The sequence below is a fragment of the Sciurus vulgaris genome (genome assembly GCF_902686455.1).
Source record: "Sciurus vulgaris genome assembly, chromosome: 10".
Classification (NCBI taxonomy): domain Eukaryota; kingdom Metazoa; phylum Chordata; class Mammalia; order Rodentia; family Sciuridae; genus Sciurus; species Sciurus vulgaris.
The window spans coordinates 59,794,736-59,814,061 of record NC_136470.1 but is presented as its reverse complement, the minus strand read 5'-3'; the positions used below and the strand labels follow the sequence as shown (position 1 = coordinate 59,814,061).

General features: G+C 37.3%; 1 protein-coding gene across 3 annotated transcripts in view; it reads left to right on the top strand.

The window, feature by feature from the left end:
* Positions 1-19,326, top strand: part of MORC1 (MORC family CW-type zinc finger 1) — a 152,751-nt gene that overhangs the window by 8,118 nt on the left and 125,307 nt on the right. The window contains exons 4-8 of one of the 3 annotated variants that reach the window (XM_079101436.1): positions 4,071-4,139; positions 7,547-7,637; positions 8,233-8,341; positions 12,542-12,701; positions 14,523-14,628. In XM_079101436.1, coding sequence (XP_078957562.1) covers positions 4,071-4,139; positions 7,547-7,637; positions 8,233-8,341; positions 12,542-12,701; positions 14,523-14,628 — 535 coding nt within the window. Of the gene's footprint in view, positions 1-4,070; positions 4,140-7,546; positions 7,638-8,232; positions 8,342-9,532; positions 9,632-12,541; positions 12,702-14,522; positions 14,629-19,326 lie in introns of those variants that run through there. The other 2 variants (XM_079101437.1, XM_079101438.1) reach the window with 2 other exon arrangements.

The following is a 19,326-nucleotide window of genomic DNA, read 5'->3' as shown; positions in this document are numbered from 1 at the left end:
CGGCCTTCTCTTTCACATCCAATTATGGATGCTCCTTGACTTCCAGTGGGGTTATGCCCTGATAAACCCATTGTAAGTTGAACATACCATGAGTGGAAATGCATTTACTACACCTAAGCTACTGAACATCGTAGCTTAGCCACACAGGATTCTATAGAGTATTGATTTTTTTTTTAAATCCTGTGATTGTGTGGCTGACTAGCTACTGTGGGTTCTTACTGCTACCCAGCATCAGGGGAGAATATTCCAGGAACATTGCTAGCCCAGGAAAAGATAGAAATTTAAAGTTAAAATGTAGCGTCTACTCTGTGTGTATCATAGAGTCACAAAAATTATAAGTTAAACCATCATAATTTAGGGAACTTTTGTGTAGAGCATAAAATGAGTATATCTTGCCTAGGAAAGAATCAGAGTATGTGGGAACAGGAAGAAGACATTATGTTCATACCATGGATCTAGAGCTTGAAATATAGAAGTTGTTGTTCTCAAATAATCTAGGAAAAATATTCTTGTCCAAAGATTATGAGAAAAAGAATGGAGGTAGACTATTGAGGGATTTATACATTTATTCAATGACAATTTATTAAGTGTCTGTTATTGTAGGTGCTGGGGATAGAATAGTGAGCAAAATGTTCTGTGCTCTCATGGAGCATGAATTACATTGGGAAGAGATAGACAATAAAGAAAAAAAAAAGCAAATCATCTACCAACAGTAATAAGTAGTAAAAGGAAAATAATAAGTGCAGATTTAAACAATAGAGGGTGATGGGAAGATCATAGGTTTTCATGGGGGGCAGTTCTCTTAATAGGTGAAATACCAGCGAAGACCTCCATGCTGTGGGAGTGAGGCTTGGAGATAACTGGAGAAAAAGCATTCAGAGAGCAATGTGGAGGCTCCTTGGCTTGAGCTAAGGGTTAGAGGCAAATGGATGAGCATCTTAAATATTCTGCACAGTGTCGTTACACTAAGTAGACATGTCCTCTTTTTCTCTTTTTCAAGAAAGATACTCCAGTCATACCATAGAAGGTATTCTGTAGAAGTATGAAGGCAGGGATCACAGGATTGTGACCATGGAAATTAAACAAGATTTCATGAAAATTTGAATTAGGGCAAGGGTCCCAAAAATTTCAGAATGGAGAACAAATGTAAGTGGTGCTTCATTCAGAGCATGTGCAGTATTGGCAAGGGGCCGAGAAGACATCCAGAATCACCAAGCACAACATATGTCATCAGCACGCACATGTTACATTCTTCTTGATGTGTGACAGGACTCCAGGAGGGCATGGGAGTGCTGATTTCCCAAGTGCTCAGCATTATCATAAGCAAACAAAATAGGATCTTGGCTAATCAATGATGGAGGTGGTACTTGTTCTTTCTTTAGGTCATAAATATTTTGTGAAAAACTGAATTTATCATTTTGTTTTAAATTATCTATTCATATCATAACACTTTTTATTGCAGCAAACCATCATATAGCTTTCAACCTAGTAACTGATTTTTTTTCAAAGCGAGGGCAAGTGCTTAATACTCATAAATAGAATTGTTCTGGACATGCATAGTTAATCTAAGATTGGACTGGTTTTCAAATGATTTACCGAGGCCCTGAATTATTCCCCAATTTGTTTCCTCCAAGTAATTTGAGGTCTATAAAGTTCAAACCAAATATGTTTCACTGTAGCGTTTAAGTGCCTTTGTATGTCAATTCTAGTAAAGATGGATATGCATTGAGTAGATTTTTTTCAGGGCTCACCAAGTCCCAGATACTGGGCTGAGTACCAAGTATACACAGTGCTCACTTTTAAGGAATCGGCATCCTTGTGTGAGGCTCCATGGAAAATGTATTATGTATCTACACGGGTGGAGGACACATAGATCTTGTCCATCTCTGAGATAATTGTGATCCTCAAAAGTGTAGGAACCATTGATCTGGAAGAAAGATAGACACCTGACTAGATCTTTTAACTTTCTATGAAGGTGGGAAAACACAGGTTAGAAGACAACATTCATTATGGGCACACGAGGATCTGGAAGGATTGAGAAACCATCCTAGAAGAAGTCTTCCATGAACCAGTCCACAAGGACAGGAGGCGTCCACCTGTGAAGCAGGCGTGGGAAGGATGGGGGCAGGGCACTGAAAAATGGAGACATTCAGGATTAGTTCAAGGGACATATTTGTGTGAAACAGGATGGTGGCAGCAGGGGCGGGTCAGGGAATGAGAGATGAGCCTGGAGGGGTAAGAGGGCCAGATCCTGAGGGGCAAGCGTTTGCTAAGTGGTTTGTGTTTTATCCTGAGAGCAGTAGGAAGCCACGGAAGGTTTTAGCAGGAGAGCTGTGAAATGCAGATGACTGAAGACAGGTTGCACCTTTTGACTTTAGGAATAGAATTAGGGAACTATTTCCATAATTCAGAAAAATAATGATGTGTTCCTAAACCAAAGCAGAGTACTGGGGATAAAGTGGTCAAATTAGAGAGGTGGGGCCTAGTGGGAGGTGGTTAGGTTGTTGGAACCCCTGCCCTTGGAAGGGACTAATGCTGGTCTGGTAAAGTAAGTTCTCATAAAAGTGGGTTGTTATAAAAGACTGAGATGCAGGTATTGTAGCTCAGTGGTAGAGCACTAACCTAGCATGTTTGAGGCACTGGGTTCAATCATCATCAGCACCACATAAAAATAAATGAGTAAAATAAAGGTATTGTGTTCATCTACAACATGTATATATATATGTGTGTGCATAATATATATATATATATATATATTTTTTTTTTTTTTTAATAAAAGAGAGAGAGAGACTGAGCATGACCCCTAGGTCTCTGGCTTCCTGTCTTGCCATGTGATCACTCATGCCTTTTGCTATTGCAATGCCATTTACCATGAAGCCCTCACCAGAGCTGAGGTCCATGGGCTTGAACCTCCATAACTGTGAGATAGATAAACCTCTTTTCCTTGCAAACTGTCCAGCCCCAAGTATTTTGTTATAGCAACAAAAAGTGGGCTAAAACACTTAGATATGTCTTTTAGATATTTATTCATAGGCTATTTTAAATGTTATTTAATTTTTAAATGGGAATCCTAGTTGACCTTCAAACACAGATTTACTTAAACATACTAGGAAGTACTCCATGGAGACAAAAAGCAGATCACTGATTGCTTGGGTGTGAGGCAGGAGTGAGGAACCATGAAAGCAGAAGAAGGGAGGGAGTACCCAGGGTGAGGAGGAAACATTTTGGGTGATGGCTATGTTCACTGCCTTGATTGTTATGAGGGGTTACTGATTTGTCAAACTTTATCAAATTATATACTTAAAAATATGCAGTTTATTGGCAAAAATTATTTCTTAATAAGTTATCAAAAAAAGAAATGTGCTTGAACTCATATATCCAGCTGTAGAATTTATCTTCAGAGTCAGTTTACAAACTGTGCACTAAAATTATTCTCATTAGCTTTAGTTACATCTTTAACATTTTTAAGGCCGGAGATTATAGTATGTCATTTAATGGTATCTTTTAATTATCAAAACTGATTTCAAATAACAGCATTTTCAAAAAACAAATGCATTTTCAAGAGGCAAATATTTGCTGCCACAAAGAAACACTCACAAAAGGCTCTTGTGGGAATGAACTACTTAGGAGGGAGCCTGATGAATTTAATAAGAATGATCTAGATTTACTTTAGAATCCGTGCTTTGGTGGAAGGGCATAAAGGTCGATCAGTTATATAGAGGGATACTGGGGTCACATGGCCATCTACCTTTTTTCTTCCTCTGGGGAAGAAATACCTGAAGTTTAAAGGATCAGTCCAATTCCAGAGCAGGGTATGTCCTGCTGCATACATAATTTATTAACACATAGATGTTTTATGTTAATCTAAAGCCTTTTGTTGCATGGTTGTTCTTCCCCTGCAGTTTCTTATGAAGCTATTGTCAAGACTCCATTCTGAGTCCATCATTGTACCATAACTCTGTCACTCTGTGGCTGCAGTTGAGAAGGACGAATAATTATGTGAGCAGCATGACTTTCTGATGAACAAATTAAGCCCAATATTTATTAGTAATAACTGCTTTCTCTTACAGTGGATAATGAAAAACTGCAGGGTGGATTCATGTTATGCTTCCTGGATGATGGATGTGGCATGAGCCCTGGTAAGTTAATTATCTGGATACCTAACTGGCTGTTAAAGGGAACCGCCTGAAAACCCATAAAATAAATAAAAAGAAATTGAGCACTCTGTTCAAAAACAGATATGGAGCTGTTAGGGAAAAAAAAGCCCAGACTTAACTTATTGTCAAAGTTTTCAGATTTAAATATTCCAGCTGGCAAAGTAAATTCATCTAAACCAAGATAAAAAGTGAAAGTAAATTTTGTCAGAAAAATGAAAGACAAATGGTACTGATTGCAAGACAAAGCGTCTTACAAGTAGTATCTGAATGGACTCTAAGATTGCTTTAATCCATTCTTTTAGCTATTGTTTGCAAGAGCCCCAAGGCAGTTTCCAGTGCCTTCGGGCTATTTTAAATTTTCCCTGTAACCTTGAGGTAAAGGTCAGTTCTCCTTGTCTTAAGTAGTTTGAATGGATTTTTTTTTCCCTCTGAATGTTCAAAGGTTTAGTTGTTTCAAATAAATTTTCCCATAATAACAAAGACATCTACAATATATTGTATGACTTATCCTTACATATTTAAAGTCAGCACAAAGTCAGCACATGGAGGGTACACAGCTCAAATGCTGTGTTGTTGAAAAGTTATTCCCTCTGATAATGGCTTTGCATAGTTTTAGTGTCATATTTCTGAATTCTTATAATACTTTATGTATCACATACTACAGTTTTGACTGCTATGCTTAAAATATGGTGAGGGAGTTCATTTAAAATATGGAAATGTCCTGGTTGGTTGCACATCTGAAGAAAGGGTGATAATCAGTGCTGATATAAGCTGAGAATACAAAGTAAAGCAATTACCTTCTTCCAGCTCTGAAATCTCCCTTTGGTCTGACAGTCAAAAGAATATTTATTAGCAAGCTTAGAAAATACTCGACTATCCCGCCCAGTTCTTGTTCTGACTTTGTTGGAATAATTTTGATTATCTCAATTCTCAATTCATTTTGGCTAAAGTGTTATTGATTCCTCAGCATTTAAATACGAGCAGCTAAAGAAGTTGTAAGAAAATCGTGCTGAAAAAAGTCTTATTTTTCACTTGTAGCTTGAATGCAAAGTTTGTTTTCCTGAATTTTAAAAATAAATGACAGAATATATGTGATATAGTCTAAGGAAATTCCTTATAAAAAGAAGCAGTTTTAAAATATGGGTCGTGAAAAAATTATTAAAACACAAATTTTCAGACCTTTAGAAGGAACTCAAATGGTCCCTGACTTAAGACCATTTTTTTTACTTTACCACAGTACCAAAGGAATATGCATCCAGTCAGAACTGTACTTTGAATTTGGATCTCTTCTTAGGTTAGCGGTGTGTGCTAGAGTAGTCTTTTGTAATGCTGCTCTGTGGTAGGTGGCCCAAACCTCAAGTCAGCCTCATGCTCATGAGGGGAAACCAGAACCCTGTGACATGTACCTGGTAGCTAAGGTATGATAGTGTTAGAGATATTAAATGTTTTTTCAACTTTATATATGTTCAATTTATGATAGGTTTATTAGGGATGGACTTGACCCCATTGGAAATGGAGGAGCATCTGTATATAGCAGAACAAGCACAATATTGTTGAGAGAGCACTTCTTAATTAGCATTGGAAATCAAGTATTAAGTTAGAAGGAAGAGTTTATTTAGGTGACTGAAAATATAATTTATCTGTTGGTCAAACAGAGCTCCACCCATAGAAGATGACTACAGTAATTTCCAAACTTTGTTTTTTAATTTTTTTTCCTCACGTGCTTCCCATCATGGTCTGTTCCCTAATCATCAACTTTTCTTTAAATATAAATGTTATTATATGTTTATTCTGGTGAAACCCTCAGTGATTTTCCATTGCATAAGAATAAAATTCAGTAACACTCCCCAGTTTAATTTCCGAGGTTTGCATTATTTGGCCCTGTCCACCTTTCTGACCTTTTCTAGTACTGCTCACTGTCTAGCTCTTATTACACTCCAGCTGTACCTGGCTGGACCCTCGTCATTTGAATCTCCCCCCAGATCTCTACCTTCTGAAAGTGGCCTTACCCTGCAGACCATACCCCTGTTAAATCTTTATATTATCTTGGTTTTGTTACCTTCACTTAATCCTCTCAGAAGTGACCTTATTTTCTATGTCTTTCGGTCTCTTTCTCCTATAATGACACAATGCAGATCATAATATCTCCCTTGTTTGCTTTCTTGTAAATATTAAATAGGATCAATGAATGTCAAGTGCTAGCACACACAGTCAATCAATAATGGTGGCTAACATTGTTATCGTGAATCCCTCATAAAGCTCACCTGTGTATGAGAACACAGGATCAAATATCCAGTTAGCTTCTGACTAACAGGGTGTCTGGTGGTCTTCACACACCTCCTACCAGGTGCCCTGGAACTGTAACTATGCCTGTACCTGATGCAGGGTCCTCAAGACAATTCTAAAACGTGTTTAGGTAAGGTAACAAGAATATTCTTGGTTCTAGAGGTCAGGGTATTCTGAAATCTAGAAGGTTCTTCATCTCTAGAACTTGGGAACATCTTGGAGAGATTAAGAGAATGACTCTGGAGGTCTGAAATGGTTAGCCCTTTTCCCCCAGATGGTGTCAAAGTGGAAGCCATTCTGTCCTTAGAAGGGCCTGATAAGGGCCAAATTTATGACAAAATTATTAGTGGTACAAATAATTACAACACTTATAATCTCTTAACACTTATCAAGTGCCAAGTTTTGTGCCCAAAATTTCACAGATATATCTTATTTAATGTGTTTTCTTCAACAACAGTGATATAAGTGTTAGCAAGTTCTCTTTTAAAGACAAGGAAATTAAGACTCGGAGTTTTAAACTCTACCCACACATGGTGATGTCACATCCTTCATTTTAACTGCTTTAAGATCCTGAAGTATGGAATTTACCATAGATTCATCAGTTTTAAAGAGGCTTATATAAAATTTTCATTAATTAATCCCAGAGACCAAAACCAAACTTTTTCTTTTCCAAGATAATTGTAATCATAATTCTGATATTTTCATGGCACTATCGCATCCACTATAGCATCCATGGAAATACTTCAATCACTGCAGACATTTGAGGATAAATGTTCAAGATCGTTTTCACATTTTTGTTTTCGTGACTAAGAAGACAGTGAACAACCTTATATGGCTATCCATCTCTTTACCAATATGAGAATTTCTATGGGATACTTGTCTAGAAGTGAACTTGCTTTGTCAAATTAAACTTGGGCATTGAAAACTGGAAAAAAAAAATTCTTGTCAGAGATCGTAGATCCTGACATGAATCTTCTTCATCTTTGGGCTATGGACTTGTCCCAATATCCTGAGATATGTGTGGGGTCCTGACAACTGGTCCTCAGGCTCCTGTCAAAGTCTCTTCCTAACCACCTTTAAAGAAAGTCTTTTGTCAATTACAGAGGAAGCTTCCGACATCATTTACTTTGGCACATCCAAGAAACGCTTATCAACCTTGAAGTTCATTGGGCAATATGGCAATGGTCTTAAAAGGTGAGAATTTCCCCCTTAGGATATACGTTATTCATACTGGAAACAATACTGAAGGCAGTCTTGCACAGAATGTTGCAAGCCTGTAGAACTTTAAAAAAGAGCATAAACCTGGGGAGGGGGTCTTGTTTTTGGAATCTCCATACCTATAACTGACTAGGCTCTTTAAAAACGAATTCTCACACTTATTAAGATGAATCTTCTTGTAGGCTCCCTGAAGCAGTAACTTTGGAGTTTCATGGTGTCTCTATGTGCTGTTGTTTCTCAGTGTTTATTTTAGACAATGTGTTGTGACTTCAGCTTTTTCTTAGTTTGCCTCTGTGAGAGGGAGGACACGAGGCTTACCTGAGTGGTTCCTGCTTCTGAGTTGATCTCTGGAGCCTTGGATGGAACGTTATCCCAGTAACCTTGTCTCAAACAAGAGTGTGGGGTTGCATCCTTTCAAATGCATTGGCTCTGCTTTGAGAAAGAATATTTGTGCTCTCTTGGTGATGGGTCAATAAGACCAGCTGCTAAAAAACCCAAACCCATGCCCACTTGCTTCTTCTTTTTTTGGTGTTTGAGATATACATCATTATGTTATTTATCTTTGATACAGCGGGTCCATGAGAATTGGAAAAGACTTTATTCTTTTTACGAAGAAGGAAGAAACGATGACCTGCGTGTTTTTTTCTCAAAGCTTTTGTGAGAGAGAAGGTCTTAGTGAGGTAAGATTTGAGGGTTTCCTTCCATTACCATGGCAACAATACTCTTTACATTTATCCTCTCAGGAGGTGAAGCCTGTTATGACTGAAGGTGTCTGTACGTTCTCGGGGGTGGGGGGGTGTCACGTGAAGCTTTTTTCTTTCTTTCTCTTTTTCTTTTCCTTTTTTTCTTTTATCTTTTTTTTTCTTCCCATGGCTGAGATACCAGCCCTTGGTCTCACACATACTAAGCAAGTACTCTACTTCTGAGCAACATCTCCAGCCCCTGGAACTCTGTCTTAAGTACTTTATTTTCATTCTCCTTGTGCCCAAATCTTCCAGAATAAGAAGCTCCCTTTGGTGTAATGAGCTTTCTAGAAGAAGCCTGCAAAATCTTTCTACCATTTATGATATAAATGGATTATTGATTTTAAAATAAATAAAATATTAGGGTCAGAGATTTAGAAAACAAAGTATAAAGAAAAGTTGAATTGAATGCAAAATAAACTTAAAACTGTAATTCTCATGACCATACTTTTAACTCCATTTGCTGACACAGGAACATTACGTTAGTGTCAGTTATGATTCAATATAACAAACACGTGCTGGGGAGCTGCTGTGTGCTCAGCCTTGGACAGGCTGTGACGGGTAGAAAGCCAACTGAAGACCATGTGACCTTCAGAAAGCTTTCAGTTGCAAAATAAGGTAGACTCTTGTGATTGGACAAATAAGAAAATGAGGCTATTTAAAAAGAATGCTGTTCAATAAGTGTGTGCGTTATTATGAAACTGTCGAAAACTGCGATAGGGAGGATTAGAGAGCTTCCAGTGACCAGCGAGTGTTCTGTGGAGAGAGCATGACTTGAAGCTGGACAAGCTAGTGTGTAAAGAAAAATGGAGAGGCACTGGAGGGATGGCTTAAGGTGTGAGCCTGCCTCAGGGTGGGGTGGGGACAGCAGGAGTGTCTGTAAGGAATAGCTGAAGGGAGCCTGACAGCAGGAAAAGGAGTACTCTCAGCAGTTGAGTTGAAATTTACACCTGCAAAGAGCCTGGGATTTGGACTAAAGCTGAGGTTATACCTCCCCAAATGGGCCATTTTCTTTTTAACCTTTTTTTTTTTTGGGTGCTGGGGATCGAACCCAGGGCCGGCAAGCACTCTACCGAATGAGCTATCTCCCCAGCCCCCCTTTTTTTTTTTTTTTTTTTGCACACTCACAGAAGCAACTTCTTCCAACCGTGTTAAATGATTCTTTTGAGATTGACCCGTGCATCTCTAAGGAGCATGGTGGTATTGCTGCTGCTCGATTTTATTTAGGTGTTCTCCAGTGACCTCCCACTATGGAAGGGGATGCAAGCCTACCTTCCTTCTCTCCTGTGTTCCTGTCACACCTGGCCTTCCAATCCACCTTGATCATGGCTCCCTCCTAACTTTGGTTATGCCGGTGTTCACTAATAGACCCTGTGCAGATGATACCACGTCATAAACTATTTTGGTTTTCCTCATGTGCACAACTTTTTATGTCTCTAGAACGAATAACTGCCTGCTTCCTTTTCGGTACCCTTACCGCTGTCGCTGAATATTTGCTGTTTATCTCTTGTACTGCGTGGTTAACCCCAGTCAGGCTCTCTCTTCTCAGCCCCACCTTCCTCTGCCCTCTGCTCTAGAGCCCTGTCATGCTCTGCAGCTCACACTCCAGCTCTCCACGGCCAGAGCTCAGTCATCAGCCTAGGATCTGCCCTTGCAGTTGTCCTGAGTCTCGGATGTCTTCTCTCTCAGAGCTCAGATCTAAATCTCACCTCTTCTTTCGCAGCTTGTGTAGCGTAGTCTGTAATTGTTTCTTGGGACAGAAGAAAGATCTTCTTAGACCTTCACAGGTTAGAATGTTTCTACTCTCCTCCCACACTCATAGTTTGGCTTGTTATCATCTTTGGGCTGAAATTCATTGTCTTTGTCAGCTTTTTCGCTACTGTGATTAAAAGGATCTGACCAGCACAATTGTAAAAGAAAAGGTTTATTTGAGGGCTCACTGTTTCAGAGGTCTTAGTCCATAGAAGGCTGACTTCATTCCTCGGGGCTCAAGGTGAGGCAGAACATCACGGCAAAAGAGAACGGCAGAGGGAAGCAGAGAAAGTGAGTCTCTACTCTCCAGATACAAAATGTACACCCCATAGCCACGCTCCAATTCCAGTCTCCTCCAGCAACACCCTACCACTTCAAGTAATCCCACCAGGGATTAATCACTGATTGGCTTAAGACTCTTACAACCCAGTCATTTCTCCTCTGAACCTTTCTGCATGTCTCACATGTGAGCTTTTGGGAGACACCTCACATCCAAACCATAACATTCATTTTCCTTCAAGATTTTATTTTTATTTCATTTTACTTAGTACCAGGAATTGAACCCAGGGGTGCTTAACCACTGAGTCACATCCCTAGCTCAGTTTTATTTTTTATTTTGACACAGGGTCTCACTGAGTTGCTAAGGGCATTGATAACTTGCTGAGGTTGGCTTTGAACTCACAATTCTCCTGCCCCAGCCTCATGAGCCTCTAGATTGCAGTAGTACACCACTGTTCCTTCGAGATTTTAAAGGCATTGCTCCATTATCTAGTTTCTAGTGTTTTTACTGAGAAATCTGAAGCCATTTAATTTTATTTCTTACTCTCTACTTTTTGAAGGTCAAAAGCAACATTGTCCCCAGTGTTCTGAATTCAGGATTTTACCTGTGTGGTCTATTTACATTATATGTAGAACCTTTTCAATCTGGAAATTATACCTTTGTAATTCTGGAGTAATCTCCTTTAACACTGATGAATTTCTCTTTCTTCCTTCCTTTCTTTCTTTTTTTAATCTTTATCTCTCCTCCACTTCCCTCCCCCTCTCTCCCTCTTTCAGTACTAGGCATTGAGCCCAGGGATGCTTTACCACTAAACTACATCCCCAGATACTTTTAATTTTTATTTTGAGACAGGGTCTCACTAAATTGTGCAGGCTGGACTTGAACCTGTGATCCATTCACATCAGCCTCCCAGTTGGGTTTAGAAGCCTGTGGCCACTATGCCCTGCAGCACTGATGATTTTCTTTCATCATATTCTCTTTTCTCTCGTTTTGCTACTCTTTTTTTTTTTTTTTTTTTTGGGGGGGGGGAGATTTTTCAATATTTCCAATTTTTTCATAAATTTCTTTTATAATCATATTTTTAATGTCTAAGAAGTCTTATTCTCTCAGTGGTCCTTTTTCAAAGCTGTTTGGTTCTTATTTCATGCATACAGTATTTTTCTTATAGCACTGGAGATTTTATTAAATTTTTTAAAATCGAAATTGTCATCTTCCTCTTTTGGTTTCTATTTCCACTGAGTCGGTTGTTTTGTTTCTATTTGTTGACTTGGTTTTTGTTTATAGTATTAGATCCTTTTCTTAGATGGTTGTTATTCCTAAACGTTTAAAAAAGTAGTCCAATAAAATGCTGACTGAACCGGGCGTGGGAGTTTCAATGATATGATCCAAACAGGTTGTGTCACTGGGGGATCCTTGCTGTCATTTTCTTTAGGTCTTTCCTGCTGAGCTGGTCAGATTTCTAAGAGAAGACTCTTGCAGTCTTCTGCCTGGAGACCTGCTGCCAGCCTTCCGGGAGCAGATGAGACAAGATGCTGAGGTTCTCAGCATCCAGCAAGTACACTTTGACTTGGTCCCTCAAATCTCAGTAAGCTTTCCTTAATGATTCTGTGTCTTCTAATCCAGAAACACATTGTTCCAATCTTCAGAGAGCGAGCATCCAGGGGCTCTGGGGTTTGGAGGAGCGGTTGCCAGATGGGGAATCTAGATGCTGCTTCTTACTTTCATGCCATCAATCTGAATTGTAAATCAGGCTGACTCCTGTCTTTTCTGGCAAGGGCTTTGGATTGTATTTCTTGGTATGCTGTCATCTGCTTTTCCACTTCTAAAGTGCTGATAATGTGTTTCCTCTGCCATTCCACCCATCTTTCAAGAGGGTGCAGAGGTAGCTAGCCTCCATCTGTCCCCACATTCCATAAGTATACATATTTTTTTATCTGTCTCCTCTTTATAAAACTAAAATACAGGAGGAAAATAAACTTTTAACTTCGTGTTTTATGATTTGGTTGAAGAGTAGAATAACCTAGGATCAGACAAAAAGATGGTCTTGTGTACTTAAGAATAAATTGATGTGTATGTGTGTGTGTGTGTGTGTGTTTTTTTAATAGGTTGTAGTTCCAATGCCTTCATGGCTAACAAGAACCAGAGAATCCGTCACAGATGATCCCCAAAAATTCTCAACAGAATTGTCTATAATTTATAAATACTCGCCATTTAAAAATGAAGCTGAATTAATGCAGCAATTTGATTTGATCTATGGAAAATGTGGTAAGATCATCAAAACTCTGAAATTTGATGGAAGTTTTTGTTTCAGTGTCTTATGAAACATCTCTCCATATGTTTTTATGTTAATAATCTCATGTGGATTCTCATATGGGGGCAGCCATTCATTTTATCCATGTAAGTTTTGTCTTAAGAGAATTGAAACAGGAATTACCATAAATCCCTAACACAAAGAGACAGGTTCATTGTGTTTGCAGGAGCTTTGTGAAACTGAATGAGAAGAGGATGATGCAGGCCATGACCCAGTCCCTGTACCATATAGCAAAGTTATTTGTTATTTGCACCGTGTAGCTGAGATGCTTATTACAGCATCTGAGGTGCTTATTATAGCATCTGAGATTGTGAGTTATGAGACTGATAAGAGGTACCAATTTACAAAATAATGAATCTTTGCTTCTGTGGCAGAGAGTTAGTAAAAGCTTTGTTGATACTCTTTTCCAAGATTTTCAGATTTTCTCTTTCTCTCCACCTCCTCCAACTTTCTGCTCAACATATCAAATGCACCACGTCCGCTGACATTTCCAGTGCCAGTCTTTCTCCAGATTCCCACCATTTCTCATAACTCAGCTTTAAAGAAAACTGTGTGCAACTCTTGGATTTATGTATTATTTATAGTGAAATTTTATTTCAATTTGTTTCAGACTTGATTTGCTTTACTTCAAAAATTTCTTCTACATTTTGTGGCATTTTGTTTAAAAATGATGTTTTAAATCACCTCTTTCCCTTTGTCACAGAGGAAGAATAATGGCAATTAAATTAGTATTCTTTTTACTAATATATACACAATATATTTTAAGGACAGTAGTTCACTCCTAATTGTGAAATACAAATATTAATGACGAGTTTCTTATTTCCTGAATACTTTTCCCAAACACTTTCTAAAAATTCATTTTATTCTCAGAACAACTATACGTGGTGGGTCCCTCATGATATCTATTGTATAGAAAAATTAGGTTTGGAGATAGTAGAAAATTTACCTGAGGTTACTGTACTAGTAAATGGTTGACTCAGGATTTAGACATAAGCAGTTAAGCTTCCACGTTCTCAACCACTGTACTCTTTATATTTCTCCCAACAAAAAATACAGTTAACTTTCCTTTTAAATTTCTGTGACAGCCCTGTTTGTTAGAGAACCAACTTTGCCAATGATTTGGAAATTTTTGATATAAAAAGTTACTTAGAGCAGAGGTTAACAAACTATGGTGACATACCTGTTTCTCTAAATAAATAAATCATAACTACGCTCATTCAGTTTTGTCTTCTCTGTGACTGCTTTCATGTTATGGTGAGTGACACAGTGGGAGCGATGAGCAGATGTGACAGAGACTGTCGGGCCTGTAAAGCCTAAAATATTTACTGTCTGTCCCTTTTCAGAAAAAGTTTGCCAATACCAGCTATAGTGTCTGAAAGCAATACTTTGTACAAATTTAAAAACTCATCTTTGTTCTCTTCTGCATTGATTTCAAGTTCACCAATGAGACCTTCACTTATAATACAAACTTGGCTCAATTTCCTAATGCTTTCCATAATGCAAATTATGAAGAGTGCTAAAGTTTGAAAGACTTATAATGAATTGAATTAGTCATAAGAAACACCATATTGTAGAAACTCAACATTCTTTGGCAAAGAGTAGAATTTGCTATAAGATATGTATTTTGGAATATAGTCAAACTTGTTATTTACTGAAGTACAAAAGGAAGCTTGATTATAGCATATTTAATTATTCCAAGGATGAGGTGATAGCACAATGCCTAGCATTTAGTATGTTAAAAATACTGACAAGTCAAACACCTCCTTTTTTACCAGGTACTTTGCTGGTTATTTATAACTTGAAGCTTCTGCTTAGTGGAGAACCAGAGTTGGATATTAAAACTGACAAAGAAGATATACTGATGGCTGGTGCTCTTGAAGAGTGAGTAATGTGTGTGTCTGAAGAATGTCTCTCCACAATGGCAGTGAGCTAGGTTTAGGAGACCTTGCATCCGAGTTCCAGGTCTGAGGCCCCTGGGCCTTACATTGGCACATAAATTTTACACCAGTTATGGAAGTAAGTAGACTAGATCAGGTTACCAAACCATGTGTAAGCTTCAAAACAATCTGAAGGCTTCTCAAGAAATAAAGGATCTTGGGCTTCATAGAGACCTGCTGAGTCAGAATATCCAGAAAGGAAGCTTAGAAATCAGTACTCTTTATATATTCCCCAAGTGATTCAGAGATATCAGCATGTTTGGGATTACCAGATTATAAGACTTCTGAAGTTCTATAATACCATAACTTTCTTTATTTTTTACTTTAAAATATTTTTTGTGGTGCTGGGGATTGAACCTAGAACCTTGTGCTTGCTAAGCAAGTGCTCTGCCAGCTGAGCTATATCCCCAGCCCTCTTTTTTTTTTTATTGGTTCTTCTTAGTTATACATGACAATAGAATCTATTTTGATATAATTATACAAGCATGGAATATATATTATTCTAATTAGGACCCCACTCTTGTGAATGTACATGATGGTGAGATTCTCTTTGGCGTATTCATATACAACATAGCAGAGTATGTCAAATCATTCCACTTTTGTCTTTCCTATTCCTATCCCCCCCCCTCCACTTCATTTTCTTTTATCTAATACGCTGAACTTCTACTCTTTAACACTTCCCCCATTACTTTGGGTTAGCTTCTGCATATGAAAGAAAATATTCAACCTTTGTTTTTGGGAATTGGCTTATTTCACTTAGCATGATAGTCTCCAGATCTATCCTTTTACCCACAAATGTCATAAAGTCATCATAACTCTCTTTTAAGTAGGTATTAAAACCCTAATCCAAGATTTATTATTCATTATAAATCACCAAGAACGGACAGACATTAGCTTGCCTGAAAATTCAGTGATAAATTAAAAGGAATATGAACAAATAGCCATATTTTTATTTTGCCAGGATAGCCCTTTGAAATTCCATTTGAAGTTTACAAATAAATGTACACATTCATTCTTCTTGACTGCTAGGGATCCATGGGAAACAGAAGGAGAAGGTCCTGAGGGGCTTCTGTGACAAAATTCAGAGAAAGAGATAGTGACAAGAACCCCGTTTCTCATTAGGGACTTATTAATTTGTGTCTGCTGTTTCTTAATGTCAGACTCTAGATATAAGAATTCTATTCAATTCATTTTATATACCACCGCTTAATAGAAATGTGAAAGCTACAAATAGGAGTGACATATTTAATCTTAATTTTTCTAGTAGCCACAGTAAATAAGAAGAAGCAAATGAGATTAATTTTAATAATTTTTTATTTAATCTACTGTACCCAAAATATTACCATTTCATTTTCAATATGAAAATATTAATGAGATCATTTACATTTTTTCCAGTCTTCAAATCCAGTGTGTTTTATTTTTACACAGGAATTTGGATTAATGTCCAGTAGCCACTTGTGGACAGTAGCTACCGTATTGGACAGTGGATTTTTAGACTAAGTTATTGAGACCCAAGTGAACAGACCAAATTACTAGAGAACATCTCTTCTTTTGCCTTTGAAGTGCAATTTAGAATGTTCCTTTGACAGATAATTAAATGTTTGATAACACCTTTGGATTACTGTTTCTACTTTTGTTCTGATGTATATTTTTTTCTGATATTCCAACATGTGGATTTCTGAATATACATAGAGAAGATGTTTTTGTTCTTTTAGAAAAAAATACATCCAACCTAATTTCTGTTGTAAAAATGCTGGGAACCCTTTTGCCAACAGTAATGTGCAATATCAGGAAGGAGGTTCAAAATTGTTACCGGCACCTCCATTTCTATCTTCCCCTTTTCCCACTGCCCCTGCCCTCTGCTTAACAGTTGGTTCCCAAACCAGGATTTCATGCTATTTAAAAGCTTTGAATACAAAGTTTCTAATGGTTATCTGTCAGAGTGTCTTGGCATTTCAACACTCGTGTCAGAAAACAATGCATTATTAGAGGAATAATTTGACACGGCTAAGTTTTGAGGAAAGTTTTTGTCGTTTTCCAGAGTATAAATGAAGCCAGAAGTTTCTCAAGTTATTCAGGCAGTTAGTAACAAATTAAAGAAAATGAATCGCATCTACAACACATACAGTTTCACTCTGGAAAATTGACTGTTGGAATTTTTTTCAACAAAATTTTTCATCATTTAGTCACAAGAAAAATCTTTTCCAAGACAGGGATAGGGTTTTGTGAGGAAGGATTATTATAAATAGGAAACAAAATTTCCGTAACACGGATTCTGTGCTTCAAATGAATACCTCCATGTGTCCAAGAAGCTTCAGCAGTACCGTGTCTTTAATGGTAGTAAAGCCACTGCTCCTCTGCTGCCTCCTGCCTGTCACTTGCAAGCACCTTTCAACCTAGAACCTGCATATTTTTAATTTGTTAACAGACATAGCAATTTGCTACGTGGGGTTACCAATTATAGGTTGGTCATTGTTTCTGACCCAACTCCTCCTCACTAAAGGACTAGATAAAACATAGTTCTTAGGCTAAAAGAGTAGTTAATTCTAGTCCATTATGGATCTGTCCCTTGGTCCTCCTCTGTTCATGGCTTCTGATATTTAAACTTCTAATTAAGTACAGTTTTATATTCTTGGTTTTGAGAAGAGGTGGTTTATAATGTAACGAAAGCTCTACATTCCTTTTTCTTGTTATTCTCTCTCCTGTGAGCCACTGGGCAGGACTCTGCATCTGTCCAAAGCAGATTTCAAACCTTGAAACTATCATTTTCAGGTTCGGTTTTAAATGGGGGTAGTCCTGATGATTCTGTGAAAATAATTAAATTGTGTAGAATTATGAACATTTAAACTTTTTAAACTCTGTCCTCAGAGAATAAGCTTTTGGAGTATTATTTACTTTCCTCTCATTTTTATTTATTACAAAATCTGTGGTAAAACAATATTTAAAAAATTTTAAAGAAAATGAATTTGTCATAATTGATGATTAACTTTATTATTGCAATCTAGGGTTTTTAAGTGCTAGTTCTCATTTTTAGTTTTTCACTTAGGATTTGCTACTAAACTATATTTTAAATTATTATATAGTCTTGGTAAGCTGTATTTCATAATAATTTCCTCACTCATAAAGTAGCTTTATAAATAGTCCATCAAATTGATTTGCCATAATTCACATAACTATTCCTATATTTTTGGATAGTAGCATTGATCCTAATGTTTCACATTCTATGGATAATATTGAAATAAACCTTCATACAGGTAGTTTTTATTTATTCTTTTGAATTATTCTCTTGAGACAAATTCCCAGGTAGGAAACTACTGTGTCAGAGTCTAAATTTTCATGTAATTTTTATGAATATTTGACATTGGTTTTAATATAGAAATCAAAACCCTTTATCATTCTGCTTTAGGCTGATGCTCTAGCAGCAGTAATCAGTCAGTGGTGTCTTCTTTCACAGTGACAATGACATTATGAAGATTTCCTTAGCAATGATGTCCAAGTACATAATCAGTGGTATTAAGTAATATTTCAATTTTCAGTCTAAAGATGACCAGTTTTCAATTAAAAAGTTTTAAAACTTTTTGGATAGATTACACTCAGAAGACTTTTAGAATGCAGCTGATGCAGAACTTTGCATTTTATGTGTGATATACTAAATTGGATTTTGAAACCATGAATATGGTATGTGGACAAAGTCAGGGAATCATACATAGGTTCCAAGCTACAGGTAGAAAGTGGGTTGTACTTTCAGTGTTAAGAATCATCTTAAATCATATGTCAGGTTAAACTTAGGCAAAGTTCCTTGAGAGGGGAAAATACATGAAAATGAACTTTATAAAAAAATTAAAAGAAAATGTAGAGTTTGGAACAAGAGAAAGTGCTGAGGATACTGAATATTGAAAACAGCAAGAGTGCACTGAAAATAGAAAATGAGATGATGTCCTTGCAGAGTTGCACTGTGAGCGTGTATTAATTTCACATTGTGGTAATTTTTGAAACTCCAGACTCAAACCCCACATCTCAAAAACTTTTCTCCCCATCAAGTTGTGCATGTTTTTTCTCCTTTGAAGGAGTCCACGTGTCAAAACAAAATCTTTAGTTAATCTTTTTTCTCTTCTTCTTCCTGGTAGATGTTAGTAACCTTCAATCACAATCACATAGATGATTAAAATTTACAGTCATTTTCAAAGGTCCTATGTTGATTGGGCACAGTTCGACTGAGAAAATGGAAGATGGCAGGCTGGTAGAGGGTTTTAAAATGCATCTGTGCCATCATTTACCTCACATGTGTTTAGCACGAATTGTCATCTGCCAAATCCACAGGCTTGTGATTTTACATCGACATTCCTTACACAGAGTTCTTATGTAGATGCCTGATATGGAATTATAGTGCTACAATTCAGATGTTTTTCATTTCATTCAAAAGACATAGAGTCCTTTATGTAAATACAGATTTGAAATTATAATTTCATAGTTTGGATTTGCAGTGTCATGTAAGAGATGCCTTTGAATGCTGGATCTAAGCATTAGTTTTCTTTTCTCTTACACCTCACTGTCCTCTCCCCTGCTTTCCTGGCTCAGCACCTGTCCCCAGGACATTAATCTTTGGGTCAGAGATGGAGTGGGAGTGAAGGGAAGGAATTCA